A 17798-nucleotide genomic window follows, 5' to 3' on the forward strand; every position below is an offset into this window, starting at 1 on the left:
CGTTTCTATGCTCCTCGACTTAACCCTTCATTAGCCGGTCATAGACTTTAGAATAATGTAAAAGAAATTTTTGTTGGTAAGCACTTCAACAGTGTTTCTATCATTGAATGTGATGAGCTGAATACCAATTTCACATCCCTATCATCATTTGAGTTCAATGATAGCGCAGACTTTTCTGGATTTTTAGAAACCGACATCTTCTCTACAAGGGGCTTAAGCATCTCAGCAATTGATGATGAAGTTGTTTCAAAAACCTGTTTATCTATTAAATCAAACTCAATAGCATTTGACGATATGCATCCCGTGTTTGAAAAAGCAATTATACCGATGACACTATTTTCATGACTGGAGTTTTTCCTACCGTCTGGAAACGTGTTAAAATTGTTCCTGTTCCAAAAACCCGAAATGAGTATCGGCCAATAGCCACATTTCCATATTTATCCAAAGTTTTTGAAAAAATTATGAACACACAAATGCGGCAATATCTAAAACGTAACGACATTCTATGTCCCAATCAATCCGGTTTCCGTCCCAAACACAGTTGCACTACTGCCCGTATAAATGTGGTCGAAGAAATAAGAGAAAGTGTACTTGTACTTTTGGATTTTTCCAAAGCCTTTGACACTGTTAACCACCGTAATTTCTGAATAATTAAGGGATGAGTTTCAATGTCATCATCAGTGAGACTCATTCTCGCATATCTTAGTTCTAGACACCAAGCAGTAGTTGCTAACAACCAAACACCAAGTTTTTTCCGCTAACACGAGGTGTTCCCCAAGGGTCTATTTTGGGCCCATTACTTTTTACCATGTACCATGTTGATGAGCTCCCCTCTCTAAGCTTTAACTCATCCATGCATATGTACGCCGATGATTTACAGCTAAGGACAGTTGTCCACTGGGGTTGTTTGAAAATGGTATTTGGGAGATAAACGAAGATCTTAATAAGATATTGCTCTGGTCTCGATCAAACGGACTTTGATTAAATCCTACTAAGTCAAAATGCTTAGTCATTTTGAAAGACCCTACAGACACATCTTGCTTTTCTCCAATATTACTCAATGGTAACCCTATTCAGTTTGTTGACTCAGACAAGAATCTTGGAGTAGTATTCAATAAGACACTCACTTGGACAAATCATATACAACTTATCATAGGTTGAGTGTACGGAGGTTTGCGTATGTTATGGACCACCCAAAGAATCACTTTAATAAAAACAAGAATGATTCTTGCTAAGTCGCTGCTTATTCCATTTGGGTGTGAACTATTAAGTTATTGCGATTCCAAGCACAAAAAGAAACTTAATGTTGTCTATAATAGTGTGACAAGATATACCATTGGACTACGGAAATATGTTCACATTTCCTCATGTGCAAGATTATTATATGGTTTTTCTCTTGATAACCTTTTCTCGTTTAGGACCTTAATAATGCTCCACAATGTCATGCAAACACGACAACCGACATACCTTTACAACAGAATCCTTCTTCCACGCTCTAATCGAAGTAACGATCTGATACCAATACGCTACTCCTATCTTGTTTCGAGCCATTAATTTTTCGTTCACGCGGTTCGGTTCTGGAATTCCCTACCTCAAAAGATATTGCATCTAACTGTGCAAGACTATATGTAATAAATAGAAATACAAATAAAGGCAGCAATAGATGGAACAATAATCTATATTAATATTTTAAACGGGAAAGTCATTTTGCTTGTTTGTTTGTTTGTTTGTCCGTCCTTCAAGTCGCAATGGAACAATATTATGATATTATTTTTTGTGTAGAGGTAGTTACCAAGCTGGAGAGTGTTTTAAACTACTTTTCACCACGTTAAAATATCTCACTTACAGCTTTTTTAAGCAGATTTGCCCGTAACACTTATAATTAAATATTCGATAAATTATTTTTTAAGCACACAAAGAAGCATATCAATAGGAGCTTTATGCTTCTGCGCCTATCATCGTTGCGTATCATTAGGCGTTTCTTATAATGATAATTGTAATTTAGTACAGAGTAAGTCTGACAGTATTGCAAGAGTTAGCCCTGATATACAAACATACATCACGATCATTTTCTCTGTCAAATAGCTGTCCGTGATGGAAACACTTACGCGAGTATAATGGTCCATTGTGATAACACATGAATCTTGAGACTTTCTTTTAAGCAGTTTGAGTCCCTTACAAAATATCAAAGGCTGATTATGCTAATATGATTTCGATTGTTTAGATCGTTAAAGAAGAATTCTCCTAGGTAATTCTTGTGTTTTTGAGCCAGAGCAGGGATGTACAAAGAAGATGAAGAACTGTTTCCTTATGAGAATACGCCTAGCCACGTGGCGTGCTTTCCTATTAGACAATGCTCGGTTATGGCACCGAATTAAGAGCTTATATGTGATCTGCTTTGAGATAGCTAGCACCTTGATCGCTTTAAATCTAGTGTTGGCAAGATGTTTTGTGTGACCTGACACGTGGTGATATTATTCTACCTGATGGTGATTGCCTTCGTCATAGCGTCCTGCGTTATCAATAGCTTAAATGTAGCGATTAGTATGCCAGCATTGCCAAACTGGGTTGTACTGTACCATTCCTGGCGAGTTCATCTGCCTATGGCCCGGCACTCAGCAAAGGTGAATATTAAATTGTTGTGCCATCTCTATTCGAGATGATCGACAGTTATGGACTGTTAAAGAGTTTGTAGAGACAGAGTCGAGAGATTTGATAGCGGTCTGACACTCTGAGAAAATACGGATATCACAAGTTGATATCACGTTTCTTTAAGCCTGGAAAAGACTCGCCAAAAGTTCCTCCTAGAACCCGCTACAAAAAGTGAGAATTAGGAACGAGAGACTTAATTTCAGTCGTTCAGATTACAAACATCCACTAACCCCTTCTTTTATTTTTAAACCATGGATTGACTCGTCTTCCATGAATGCCCTATTCTCCTAAAAAAATCTGGGAGGTATAGAAATTTGGAAGTTTCTGTGGAATTGCAGTTGGGGGATAGTGTAGTCTGTGTGCTTTCGAATTAATTTTAAATACTTAAGAATTACAGAGTGCCCAATGTTGTTGATAATCCACTGCGACGAAGCTTTGAGGCAGATAGCAGAGCTTGCAGCTATTTGCTTGCTAAATAAATCAAGAGGTGTTAGGTAGAGCAGGGTGTCCAGTCCCACAGATTGGGTCGTGCCTATTAGGAGATATGAACGCAATTTTTCAACAGTCATAAGGTGATAATATAATTATTCCTCGAATCCCATTATTTCCTACAGATTTACCATTCCAATTCAAAAGGCTTCAATTGCCCCTTTAAAGTTAGATTCAATATGACAATGAAAAGGGCAAACACAGAAAATATCGTGGGTGAACTTAGAAATCCGTGCTTCATAGACAGTGTTACTTTTGGTTCCTAGGCATTTCTTTTTATTGTAGAAAGCTTACCTTCTAACCCAAGTATACTTACCCCTGGAAAGTTCCGGGGGAAAAACTGCGGATAACAGCTAGTCATCAATATTTGTAGGAAATGGATAAAATATCCGTCGTATTCCGTCGACAAGGAGTGTACATGTAGATTGAAAGATTCTTGTCCAAGAAGAAAAATGATACTGTTCTAAAAGAACAAAGGACGAACGGGACGGAAGAGCGCCTGACAAAGTCAAATAATGTAACCATAACAATTAAGGCTAACTTTGTTTAAAGTAACTTCCTTATTTGCCAAAGAAAAACACTAACATACGTCTACTTCGTCGACTATCTTCTTTCCAACTTACTTAATTATACGCACTATTTTCAAAGCATCATCATCATCATATTAGCTTGAAAAACTTAGACTCCTTTTTTTGTAGTCCCTATGCTTCCATAATTGTATTCATTTACCAAAGATATGTACATCCTTCCAAAAGGATACAACAATAACAAAAAAAGGAAAAAATGTATATAGGTTACACTTGCTTTGTGTTGAGCTTTTTGTGTATTTTTCAAGCTAACAATGATGTCATAAGGATTCTCTCTTACTCGTCCCATTTTTATACCCAATGATATCATTAACCTTTTGTTGATGGTAAATAGAAAAAGGACTTATCGCATGCCACTTTGCTGTGTGTGTTTTGTGCTTTGTTTTTCTTATTATTATTGAGTTTAGTTTTCAATTTGTTCATGGTCTTTGGGTCATTTAAAAAGTTATCCTTGGGCTTTGTTTTTGTATACATTGTATTCTTAACTTGCTTCTTCTACGTCGCTCGTCGCCTTTGGTCGACTTTAACCACGACAACGAAGACGAAAACAGCACGTCTGACCTTACACAACTTCAATATTTCTTCGTTTTTGTTAAGGTTTTTTTTTTAATATTTAATTTAGGGAAAAATAGACTAAAGCGCAGGCATGCCAATCTATGCTATCTGACAAGAAAATCATCAAGATTTATGGCCCTGGTTTGACATAGAATAATGCTCACTTCATTCATTCGCGTGTAAAAGAAAATTTAAGGGTGAATAGATGGATGGATGAATATAATACAGAAGTACAATATTTGATGGCGTCATTTTTAGGATTTGTTTGTTTCGTTTTTTTTTTTGTGAACCTATTGCGTAGTAGAATTTTTTGTTTATAGTGTTTATGTTTTGGAACTCTTTGTTTGGTATTGTTGATAAATAAATTCTAAGAATAGAAAACTTTTGGAAAATAAAAATTTTAAGATGTTTGTAGACGCACACTTTGAGTTCTAGTAAACAGTGAAATAACAATAACAAAAGGAAAGTGTTTTAGAAGATGAAACCCTTTAATCAGCTCTAGGTTTCTTTTTAAGAAGACAAGAAGAGCTAGACGCTAAAGTGTTTTCCATGTCAAATCCGTTGTCGTTAGTTATTGTAAAGTTTGTTCGTCTAACTAACCTCAGAGTTGACCACAGTTTTCTTAGCAACCTACAGATATCTCCAATATTTTGGACCATTCTTAAAAACTCCAAGGGATAAAACCATGGGTTGATGTTAAGTGTGTAGGGCTGTCCTGCCAGATGTCTAGGGCTGTCATGCCAGATGTCTAGGGCTCAATCCCTACCTATGTTTTTTTAAAGGTACATCCTCTTGTGAAGAATTGACATTTTGACAGATTTCGCTACCAAAACTCGTCCAAAAAATATTTAAAGTTATGAAGGTTGCGTTGAAGGCTTTAAAAACAGATACTTTTTGTTAAAACTTGTAGAACGGGTTTTCAACTGACAATTAAAAACTTTTGAGTTTTCACTGTAAACTAACTTTTCTGAAGTGGTGAAACGGTTTTTTTGATAACCGGCTTCGTCAACATATACATTTTTAATCATTAGGTTTGTTCAACCAGAAAATAGCCAACACAGAGTAGCGCAGTGAATTGCAGCAATAGAGCAAATTCAAGCAACGTCATTGGAGGGTCCAGGGTGTTGCAGGGGTCATGACCCCCCCCCCTGATAGTTTGCATGAAAGATTATTTTGTTTTAATTGTAGTAGGAATTTCCTTCAAACTTATCGTATTGCGTTAGTGGATATGACCATCCTTATATTTTTAGTTATTCATTTGTTATAAATGAAAATAAAATTTGTATTTTACTGATTTAAACTTTGTTGCTTAAAATACTCCTTTTAACTGAAGACTGGACGAAGAATCGGAAATTCATTCGTATTCTAATCGCTTAGCAAAAATTCATTAACTTTAGACCAATAAACGATCATCATACAGTTTTACAGTTTAGTTGTATAAGTAAAGTTTTCATCTAAAGATTTAATAGTAATTTAACTATATTCAACAAAAAGCGGTTTGCTGCCAAAAGAAACTAAAATCTATGTTTTCATACAATTTAGAATTGGAAAAATCTTTAGTAAAGCTTTTAATTATTTTCATAAGGTCTTTTTTAAGAAAAAGAGCAAATATTCAGGTTCTTAAAAAGCAAAACCTTGAACTCCTTCTTATTTTATTTTGACGCACATATTTAAGTGTTGTAAGGCTTTCTTAAAGCGTGTTTTTCTTTTAAAAATGATTACCTAGAACACACAAAAACTTTTAAGATCTTCAAAATTTAAGGAAATCTACTTTTTGAAATGAATTCGCTTTGTAAGCTCTAGATCTAGAACTGAGATTTAAACACAAATTTCAAGAATATAAATGTCCTAAGAACACATCAAAAGCTACACTTTCGTTAAACTAATAATTGACTTATTAAAACCAATGGACGCTTTATATCTAATAACTTAATAGAAAAACTTTGAATCTCTCGAGAAATGTAGTGAAAAGATTGCCACATTAAAGTTTCTTTCCAACAACGTTGTTTACGTTAATTTGATTGTATTAATTTTTTAGAGAAACTATGTACTTAAAAGCCGTTGCATGCTGGTTATTGCGTTGGACTGTCATGCGAAAGGTCTTGAATTCGATACCTGCCTGTTCCACCTAAAGTTTTATTCACGGGCACTGCATCTTGCGAGGGATTGACAAATTCTCCAAGAGTTATTCTTGTCATGAAAAAGTACCTCCTTAAATTAGAAGTTCGGATTCGTCGTATAAACTGAAGGTCCCCTCCATCCTTGCAATTACTCGCACGCAGGAATGGTTGAGATTTGTAAATCACTAGGCCCTGGTTCTCTACGGATTGTTGTGACACCTAATTTATTTATTTATGTACTTTAATGCACCTTTTTCCTTAAATTCAGAACCAAACATTTTTCTTACTAAAATTTGTGGATTTTATTGACTACTTTAAGGTCAAAATATTTTGAAAAGGTTTTAGCAAAATTGTAATTTTTAAGAATTTGTCTTTAAGCATCAGCTCCAATCTACGAGTAAGCAGAGTGTTAACGATAGTAATAATGAACTCCAGAAAATTGAGTCCAAAAAAATACGTCAAAATAGCCAGAAAATTCTTCATAACAGACTCTGTTTTATTTTCGTACGAAATAAGATTACACTTTCTGGCGAACATTCTCATTGTCTGGGTTTCTGCATCTACAGAACAGACTCACAATATACTTCAACATTTCGGCGTTGGTCTGTTAACAATGGCATATTTAGATTCCTGTTGAAATCTTGGATCGCGTTGATACGTACGTTCCAAATTAAATATTAAGACCATTTATTTAAATATAGTGAGTGATAATTTTGGCATGTTCCTGGCAAAACTTCTGACCCTCAAAGAAGCCCTCACTTGGCTTAGGGAAAACTTGACATCGACTACCGATATACGCATCTTCTCAGATAGTCAAGCTGCCATAAAATCATTGGTCTCTGTCTCAATAAACTCCCAGCTCGAAACAGTCTATCACTTTTGTGGAGATGGCTTAACAGTTTAACATTCACCTTATCTTGGTGCCGGGTTATAGAGACTTTTCAGGAAACTTAAAAGCAGACTAATTTGCAAAAAATGGCACAACTTTACCTGTAACAAGCAGCAAATCCAATATCGGTATAACTCTGGCTCCCTGTGAACTTATTCTAAAGCATACTATAAAGAAAGAGATCCACAAAACTGACTTTTCTGTCAACTAAGTTAATGTGACCAATACTTGTTGCTAAACACTCATTTTTGTTTCTGCTTTTCGACTTGGAGCTTTCTGCAGATACATCTATTGTTTCATACGCTTGATAGCTAAGCTCTAACTAGTTCAACGAGTAAAGTAGATTTTATGATCCATGTTGTTCACAAAGCACCAACTATATTGATTTAAGTGTGTTGGTTTTTCTGTCTACAGCCACCTTAACCTAAACTAACACGCATGTTTTCATTTTGAAAGTTTTCGTAACCAAAACTTGTCCAAAACATACTTAAAGCTAGACTTAAGTTTGCGTTCGCCTTAAAATAAGACAGAAAGGTTTTTCAGTTGCCAATTTAAAATTTATTGAGTGTTCACTGTAAATGAAGATTTCCTAGATTATGAAACAGTGTTTTTGTTAACCGGCTTTATCAACAAATACATTTATCCTCATTAGGTTTGTTCAAAAAGAAAATAGCCAAGGCAGAGTAGTGTAGTGAATTGAAGGTTCATGAAAACTATCACCAATTTCAAGCTGGGTCATATGTTAAAAATAAAAGAACAAATTAAATTCGGCTAAAGTAAAACTGAGCAAATAGTTGAAAATACAGTTTAAGAACAGTTTAGACTAATATTGTTTCTATTTCACTTAATTTTTTCCAAAAACTGATTTGGTGTTTGAAGAACACTGAATCACCAGAAATTCCCCTTCACTAAAAGTTAGCTCAAAATAATCGGCTGTCACTTCCCTACTAAATTAAGATTTTAGATTCATGTTACAAGGGATTCTGATTGGCTAAATAAAACTAAAAAAGTAGTTGAAATTTCCCCTCCGACGTAGTGTACAAAATTCGTCTAGAAAGTTAGTGGAGAATAATTTTGACGTTTCACAATCAGCTGATGGGTAAACCACACGAATTCAAAATGAAATAAATCGTTTAGTATTTAAATACTAATATAAATCATTAAAATTTTGTCTTGAATTTTATTTTATTGAATTTAAAAACACGAAAGATAAGTTAAAGTTATCAAATCAAAACTTTTTCTTATTTTATATATTTGCATTTGTCAATAATATGACAGTTCCAGATTGACTAGCTTTGTAGTGTAGTTTTGCATTCACAAAGCTAGTTGAATTTTGACCACGTAGCCACTAGCTTTGTGAATGCTAGTGATGTGATTAGAGTCATTTGTAAGCCTCTTGCAAAAATGCTAAAAATTTGTTTGTTTCTTTTCTTTTATTAAATTAAAAATAACTTTTTTTAAACACTCAGAGCTGATGAAAAATATGTTTAAATTACAACGGGACATACATTTCGTATTTCAAGTTGTCGGCTAAGGCCTTTGGCATCTGTCATACTCAGCTGTCATTTGAAGTGTCATAATATTAGTTGAATGTTATTCATTTACTACAAAAGTTGAATTCACACGAAGCTACTTTTTGTGCAATCGATTGATCACGACTTGGACCCCGACCAATCCACACAACAGAACTATAGCGTAGTTCCAAGGTTTGGTTCTCCAGTAAGACCATAAGATTTAACAGAGTTCTATATTTTCTGTGGAGCTATTTCAAAGACGGAAGAATTTTCAAATTATAGACTCTTTAAAAATCAACATTATTCAATTTATAGCCGAGAAGCAACCTTAAACGTAAGAAAAATTGGCTAAAAATTACCTCAAAAAAGTCGAAAGGTTTCATAGAATATGAATGATATTGTATATTGTATAGTTTATAAAGATTAATGTCAACAACTTTATGATGAAACAAAATTTTCAACAAATGATCTCAAATGCGTGAATCAGTATTTTTGTTAAGTTTGTTATTTTCATTAAGGAAATCCTTATTTTGAGAATTCTCTTTAGAAATTATTCAGTCTAACTGAACATAACTTATAGGACTTGTGGTTAACCAACTTATATAAACGGATAACATTGTCGCCTTAAAAGAGTTTAAAGAAACAATTCTAGCATGTGTTTAAAGAGGAAGAATGCAAGTGGGCAGAGTGCCCTACCTTACTGTTTATACTCACCCTAGTGCAGGGATATTTCCCTTTGTTTAAAACAAGTTGGCCTTATTTGGTTTTTGTTAAGTTTAATAATGCCAGTTTTTTTAAAGTTGGCATTTTTTCACTTGGCTTTATTATGAGCGTAGTACCCGTGGTATGATGGTTAGTGCGTCATGCAAGGGGTCTTGGGTTCAATCCCCGCCTGTGCCACCTTAATTTGCGAGGAATTGACAAATCCTTCAAGAGTAATTCTTACATGAAAAAGTGCCTTCTCAAATTATCCGTTGGGATTCGGACTAAAATTGTAGGTCCCTTTAATTCCTGACAACAGTACTCGGACACAGGAATGGTTGAGAGTTGTAAGTCGCTAGGCCCTGGTTCCCAAAGGACTGTTGTTTTTTTTTTTTTTTTTTTAATATTCACACAGTGCGAGCGTTAGGAAAATAGGGAAGGATTTAAAAGGAGATACCGGTGCACATTGGTCTTAAAGTTCTGAACATCAAAATGGGAGGGAAAAACAGAGTTGGCCAAAGCATTCCACATTCTCGATGTGCGATTTAAGAAAGAATCTCTGTACTTGACAGTACGCCCGAAATTGAGCTCAAGTGTAAACTGATGGGCATTCCTAGAAGTACGAGTATTACGGCTGAATTGTTTAAGGGGTGGAATGCAACTGGCTAATTCGACAGAACATTGTTTGTAAAAATATCTATAAAATAACGAAAGACATGAAACATTGCGACGGTGTTATAGCGATGTAAATGTTTCGATTATAGTTCTGTCGCCTATCATTTTTAAAGCCCTTTTTTGAATTCTATCCGAGAGATTTAAACTTGTTTTGGGGGCACCTGCCCAGATATGCGAATTATATTCAAGCTTTGGACGGATAAAAGCTTTGTAGATTATAACCAGATCAGAAGGGGTGACAAATTTCGTGCATCTTCAGAGAAATCCTAAGCAGCTTGCAGCATTTTTGGCGATATCGAATATGTGATTATTCCATAAGAGGTGATCTGTGATATTCATACCGAGTACTGAAAGTTGATTAGTTTCCTGGATGCAAGTGCCGCTCATGGATAGCGGCATCGGGAGTGGGTTACGTGCCACCCAATTTATTTATTTTATTCATTATGAGCTGTCATATAGGGTATCCGGATACCTTTTTGTTACTGTTTTGCATGTAAAATGACAGCTGAGCGAAAACAGATGGAATGTCAAAAAAGGAAGCCAATAGTATCCAAGCATTTTTTTTTATTTGACAGAACAGTTGATTCATCATATGGTTGAATTTGAAGGAATCCAAAAATTAATTTCAAATGGATATTGTTTTTGTTAAAAGTCGGGTGAATTATAAAAATTATCTACTCGATAATTTATTTTAAAAACCGCTGAAAATTGTTTTTATTTTTTTTTTTGCGAGCTATCTCAATTTATGTACCAAACTCCTGCCTAACCAACACGAGATTGAACGCAGCCATTAAATCCATGGTTCACCCACTTAGCTTCTTGTATTGATTCCAAACTAAAAGCCTATAGCGTTAAATCTTCTATATAAAAGTACAAACGTCATACTGTGGGACCCGACAAACTTTTGGATAATTAACCAAATCAGTAGCCAAAATCCTCGTTTTTAACCTCCTTAATTGCTTTAAGAGCACATTAAATGACCAACATTTGGCGCCATTCCCTATTGAAAGGTCATCCATTGTCATTTAAATCAGATTATTCTTTCGGTTTTTTAAATTTTCTCCGCCAATTTAAACTCATTCAAAATCCTTTACATAAATATATTATAATCTATATACATTTTTGTTAGAGACCGACCGAAATTTCAATACTCATTTACAATGAGGTCAGAGAAAATGCTTAAATAAAACAAAATATTATATAGGTAAATTCATACATACACCATTAACGAGGAGGATGTTTCTATAGAGTAGAACTTCATGTCCTAGTTTATTTTTTGGCACTTCTTGCACAAGGTCGTAGAGTGTTTATTCCATTGATTTGAACATAAATAGAGTAAATCCTTCTCAAAAAACCACAAACTGCAAGTTGGATGTATTCAAACAGCCAACCTGCACACAAAAACCAATATTCCTTTTATTTTAGAATGTTGCTCATTTCCATTTTGAAACACTTTCAAGTTTCCTTTTGGAAATTATAAAATTCCCTATAATTTCGTGACGGTTGAGGTTGTGTATGTATATATTTTTTTTTGACTCCTTCCTTAATCGAAATATAAAATGCAAACAAACAAAATTAATTACCGCAATATCCTTGTTGCATTTTATATGAAATAAAAAAAGCAAACAAAATACTTATGTACATAATAATATTGTTTTCATTGTTAAGAACACATCCTTGAACGTTGCAGAGAGGGTTAACTGTTTTTGAGTCATGTCTAGGCCATCACAGAAATGAATTCATTATATTGATGATAAGTGGTGAGGAGTAGGAAGTGGCGGTACTATCCTACCAACAGGAAAAACAAACCTTCAGGCCATCATATCGGTTTCTCATTTTATAGATGGATATAAAATAAAAAACGAAAACAGAAATGAAAATAAGCAGCTATTCTATTTGAAATGCCAATTGCATTATAAAGTCCTTGCTATCCTTGCACTTGCTTGGCTATAAAACAGTGTGGATAAGCTATCATATTATTATATCGTGCTTCTAGAAAACTCATTAGTTCATCCATTAAAAATTGATGACACAGTTCGTTCATCGTTCTGGTCGATATGGGTGGTGATGGTAGGTTAGGGATAGGAGTTGGGGTTGGGGTCGGTTGACGAATTGTTAATTTTGATTTATTCTCCTTTTTTTGAAAAAATAAAATCATAAAATGGCATTTACCTTTTTCCAATACTAAGCAAACCAACTGTTCTCTCTCAATGAATTCTGGTTGAATTGAATTTCTAAAAATGTATGTCAAGGCGATATTTCATTATTCAAACAATATCAGAATATCGCTCGCGATATACGTACATAGGTACAACAATGAAAATGACACTGCAACAATTCTTTTTTAAGAGACATCACAGCACACCAGTACAAGCTATGTTCTAGTCACCGCGCCGCCACTACCACTACCACTCACACCACCTCCACCGCTGCGGTGCGTCGACGACGACGATGGTCGTCATCATTGCATCGTTGTTTTTCTTCTGGTGCCATTGTTGTCATGGCCATTTCCTCGAAAATGCACACAATGTGGGGAATTTGTTTCCCTTTTAACTTATTTTTATTTTTTTTATTTGGCTTTGTCTCTGTTCTTGGTTTGGTCTCTTTTTTTTTTGGCCCACTCAATGAGACATCTTAATGGGGGCTAACAATAAATAGTGGGTTGCCTATGGCAAGGATGAGGACTCTCGACTTTCTGCATATAGACGAAAGAAGAAACCAATATAAATGCAATGAAAGAATACGTGACTAAAACCAATCTTGAAATTGTGCGTCACATGAACTGCAAGGTAAGGTACATATACATATATGTATATGTCTTTCCCACAAATCAACAAGCTTAATCGAACGCATTGAAGGATAGCCTTTAATTTATTTTGTTTATTTTTTTTGTAATTATTATTTATTCTTGAAATAAACGTATTTAAGGTTAAGGTCATTGTATGAAATGAGTAATTATGGTGACTGACTGGCAATTTTTGTATAACTGGAACACAAAAGCATTTCTGATGAATCTGGATGGATGATGCGATGCGATGAGATATGACAATAGAATAGGTACTTTGTTTAAACAAAAGCGAAAAGCATTGTATTAATTGCTTTATAAATGGGTATTGAAGAGTGAAGACATCCTGAAACAGATTTTTAAATGGGTTGGTTGCTTTTATCTTTGATCTGGGTTCTCAGGACATATTCTTTATACATGACATATTTTCAGAAATAAGGCGTCATATTATCTTCTTGCTTCTTATTTGATCATTTTTTGTCACTCCTGATAACCTTGATCCTGAATAAAGGGAAATAGGATTAAAACATGCGCTGGACATATCTTCACATCACGATGAACTTAGCAAAGTCCAACGTACAGACTACTTGTCCACGAGCGCAGCAATTCGATTTATCATTTTTGTGCCCTTCGTACTTGATATCGCTATCCATTTAATTCTACTAAAAATTTTATCATAGAAACACCATAAAATAAGGTTTCAACCCTCCTCATTTTTGCCACTCTAATAATCTGAACTTATTCAAACCTCTACCTCGTAACGACGAATATACTAAACCCCATCCACACTTTTACTTCCAAGTCCATTAAAAGTCTACTTGGAATGTACTAACGAGTCTGAAGCCGAAAACATGTTTTTTGGCTCTAAGAAAAAGTAATATCGACGACTTCTCAGAGATCCTCACCCTTGTTCGTGGGATGTGAACTACCAAGGGAAGCCTGTGATAAGCTTATAAAATTCTGATCCTGACAGCATTGTCCAATTGGGAATCAAAAAGCGTTTTTAACCTTCAAAAACTCAGTGCTATCTACTGTCGAAAAAGTGTAACCCTCTCCCAATGCCACTATCCATGGTTGGAAATTGTATCGAGGACATTGAACAGCTTTCAGTTCTGAGTATGTGCATTACAAACCACTTGTTGTGGAATGATCACATATTCGAAATCGTCAAGAATGGTGCTAAGTGCAAGAAATTGTTTACACCTTCTGATCTTGCTACAATTTACTACCTAGAAAAACAAATGATGAAACAACAGTAACTCAAGCCCCACGGCAAAATAGATATGTCAAAAGCTTGAATGTACACTGCTTTAAGGATAACATGTAACTCTCCTTGGAGTTTCAAAGGACTTGTAGAAGCCGTTTGGATTTGAGGTTAAGGATATAGTTTCATATGTTTCTACTTTAACGATCCTTGCTATTTGTATTGACCAACCTACCTCTATACCTGTCTAACCTTTGCCTTAGTTCTATTCCTTAGACGAATGGTTTCAAAAACTATAAAAACTGTTGATTATGTCTTTGTTCTTATGCCTCCGGCTTCTGAATTATAATAGGTTAATGTTATATTTTTTTAGATTAACTTGAATTTATACAAATCATACACTCAGTTTTTTAAAATTTGTTAATAATTTCAATTTTATTCTTCTTTTTTTTTACAGTTTGCATGGTGAAAAGTATCTCTGAAATAGCTGAACTTTATGTCCAATCCTGCAATAAACACAATACAACACCGATTCCATCAGTTTTAGAACATTTGAAATTGATTGAACTGGATAAATCAATTCGCCAGCCATGTTTATTATTAAAAAACATCAAACTTATGCCTGCCGATTGTGAAGCCCTCGAGGAGATATTTAAAAGGGTAAAAAAATAACTATGATTCATCATAATTATGTGTAAACCCTACCATAATCATGATCATGATCATCATCATCACCGCTTTGAGTGAGTTTATTTAAGATATAAAATTCTTAAAATATTCCACTCCCTTGCAGGTTCAATATAAATCCATTGATGTCTCATCTTGTGATCTGAATGAAGCTGCCGCTAGTGCCCTATTCGATATGTTTGAATATTATGAAGTAACAAATGAATTGGATATATCTTCGAATGCAGATGGCATGACTCCACGTGGCTGGACATCTTGCATCTATATGGTTAGTCATAGTAGAGCATTACAAGTATTAAATGCTCAGGGTAATCCATTGTCAAAAAATTGTGCCGATAGTTTGGGTAGTGCATTAAATTCATCAAATTTGCATACAATTAAATTAGAACACTGCGGACTGAGGGGTCATCCATTGGACTCGTTATGTAAGTACATATAAGTCTTAGTAGACTGAGTTTTAAGATACCTTAAAAACCATTTCTTTTTAACAAATGTGTCATTTTATTTCAGGTACAAAATTACGTAATAATCAGATTTTAAAAGAGCTATGGCTTGCGTACAATGATCTCACATGCACGGATGCTGATAAAATAGCACAATTACTCAGAACAAATCACTTTTTACAGTTAATTGATATAAGCAATAACAATATAAAGGTGAGTTTCAAATTGATTACTAAAATGTTTCTCTATATTTCTAGCCTCGGTGAAATGAGGTGTTTTAGGTGCTTTTAAACATGACCGCTTATATATACTTCGTTCCAAAACCGTCATCAAAAGACTGATCATATTTAGCTATACAAATGGATCATTTTGTGACACACAGGGAGACAAGAGCTACCATAAATAATAGAAGGTGCAGGTTCAGAAAACAAAAGGGGCTGCATCTGCAGTCAGCTGCATTCCTTGAACACAGTTTTGACCAAAGCAACTAGTCAGTTTTTTAAGTGTCATACATTTTAAACTTGGAACTTTACTCTACTAACCTCTATTTTCATTTCATCGTTCAAAAAGTTCGAAAAACCTTGTTGTCTACAAAACAATCATTAGACAGCCAACAACTTTTTCAAGATTTGTATTTTGTAGTGTAAAGAAATATCACTTATTTCTTTTCTAACTTGACAGTTCACAAAACATTAAATGAAATTGTGCTGAAAATAAATCAATCACAGATTAATAAACTTCAGCTTTCAGTTGAAACATGATCAGCTGTCATTTTGACATATGATGTAGACTTCTAGTCTAAATAATAAATAAAGCGGTCTTAATTGAAAGGCTCATTTTTGGAAGCATGCCAATAAGATTATAGATCGGTGCCTTAGCTTCGAGTCCTTTATGTCGTCTGCTCCTGTTCAATAACTTTTAAGATTGTCTCAAACAAAAGCTAGTGTAGGTCGATTGGTGTCAAGAAATGTTTATTTAAAGGTGGTTTTACAAAATGAATGATAAATCATGGGCCCTAAAACAGTTTATTCTGATTTGTTTTGATGGAAATCTTAAATCAATAAAAGACGTCAAGTAATAAACGTAAATCAGTTCAATCAACTGAATTTTTGAAGACTCAACTCTTAACATTAATAGTTCACATCACATACCGTACAGCATGGATTTGAAGTTTTCATATTCAAAAACATCAAAAATTAATTTCGTTGACACCGATATACTGCACTAGAAGAAAGTAAAATTTTGTTCGTAAAGTTATGCTCAATGTAAAAACACTAAGAAGTAATTTTAACATTAAAGATGAGCTCTGATATATTTCTTCACAATTTATTTCAACTTATTTTTATTATTCATTTTTCAATTTTGTAAAGTCCTAAAAATATGTTGTTTTGATTCCGTATTAACTGTAGTACGAATGCCTTTCAGAATAAAACCCTCAAAGCATCTTGCCAAGTCTTCACACAAAGATAAAGATTGGAAAATTAAAATCGTACTTTTTCTCATTCTGGTTTTCAAAGTTACTTAGAATAAAATTGTCCTTTGACAATAGTTTTAATATTTGTTTATTATTTTCCAAAAAGTTAATGTCAACAAATACGCCATCTGTTGCACGCGAATATCTAAACCTAGTTAGACCATAATCTACGAACAAACCCTTTGCCAAAGTTTCCAAAGTTCTTATTTTATTCGCCTTCAATTTGCAAGAACTTAAATATAAATTATTTCTCATATTTTTTTTAACACATCTGCTTTAAAATTGTTCATTTTATTAAGTTAAAATTAGTTCTCACCTAACAATTTTGCTCTAAATTATTTTAATAAAAAATAGTTAGGTTAAAAATATAGAGCGAATTATTTGATTTTTTGTAGAGAATTATTATTTATGATAGTTAGCACTTTATTTGTTTGCTTAATTTAAAAAAAAAAAAAAAACAAATTTACCTTATTTAAATTGACCCTTGCTTGATTTTGTTGTTATGTTTTCCTGTCCCAAATTGGAATACCAGACTGCGTGGCGTAAGATTCCAAAAATTTGAAGGTGTATTTTTGTTTTCTAGTATTTTATTTTTCAAAACTTCATCCGGCTGTTTAAATAATAATAATCATATTATATATACTGTTTATTTATTTAGGAATTGTTTATTTATTTAGAAATTGTTTATTTGTACTTGTCTGACAAAAGTGTACACAAATGAGTTGCTAAATTATTATTTTTAGTACCAGGAAGAAGAAACGCACAAATAGTCACGTATTTTTTTGTTAACAAATTGAACAAAACAAGTAAGATAGATGAATAAGTTTGAAATAGAACAACATTTTTCCCTGAAAATCACGAAATAATTAAGATCTATAAAAACGAAAAGCTTAGGGTCGTCTTTCACTGGATGGGATATGTCCTATTTACGTGATTTGAAAAATATATTTATAAAACATATTAAAGAAACGTTCATTTTTAGAGATAGAAATTTTCAAGTAAGAGAAATTACTCTTTAATAT

At 33.9% G+C, this 17798-nt stretch overlaps 1 protein-coding gene across 2 annotated transcripts in view; it reads left to right on the forward strand.

The window, feature by feature from the left end:
- The window catches only part of LOC129939926 (serine-rich adhesin for platelets), a 121551-nt gene that overhangs the window by 84722 nt on the left and 19031 nt on the right, over window positions 1-17798 (forward strand). For both annotated transcript variants that reach the window (XM_056048110.1, XM_056048111.1), the window contains exons 2-4: window positions 14630-14832; window positions 14966-15284; window positions 15370-15515. In XM_056048110.1, coding sequence (XP_055904085.1) covers window positions 14630-14832; window positions 14966-15284; window positions 15370-15515 — 668 coding nt within the window. The remainder of the gene's footprint in view (window positions 1-14629; window positions 14833-14965; window positions 15285-15369; window positions 15516-17798) is intronic.

This window comes from Eupeodes corollae, chromosome 1 (assembly GCF_945859685.1).
Source record: "Eupeodes corollae chromosome 1, idEupCoro1.1, whole genome shotgun sequence".
NCBI classification, from domain to species: Eukaryota; Metazoa; Arthropoda; class Insecta; order Diptera; family Syrphidae; genus Eupeodes; species Eupeodes corollae.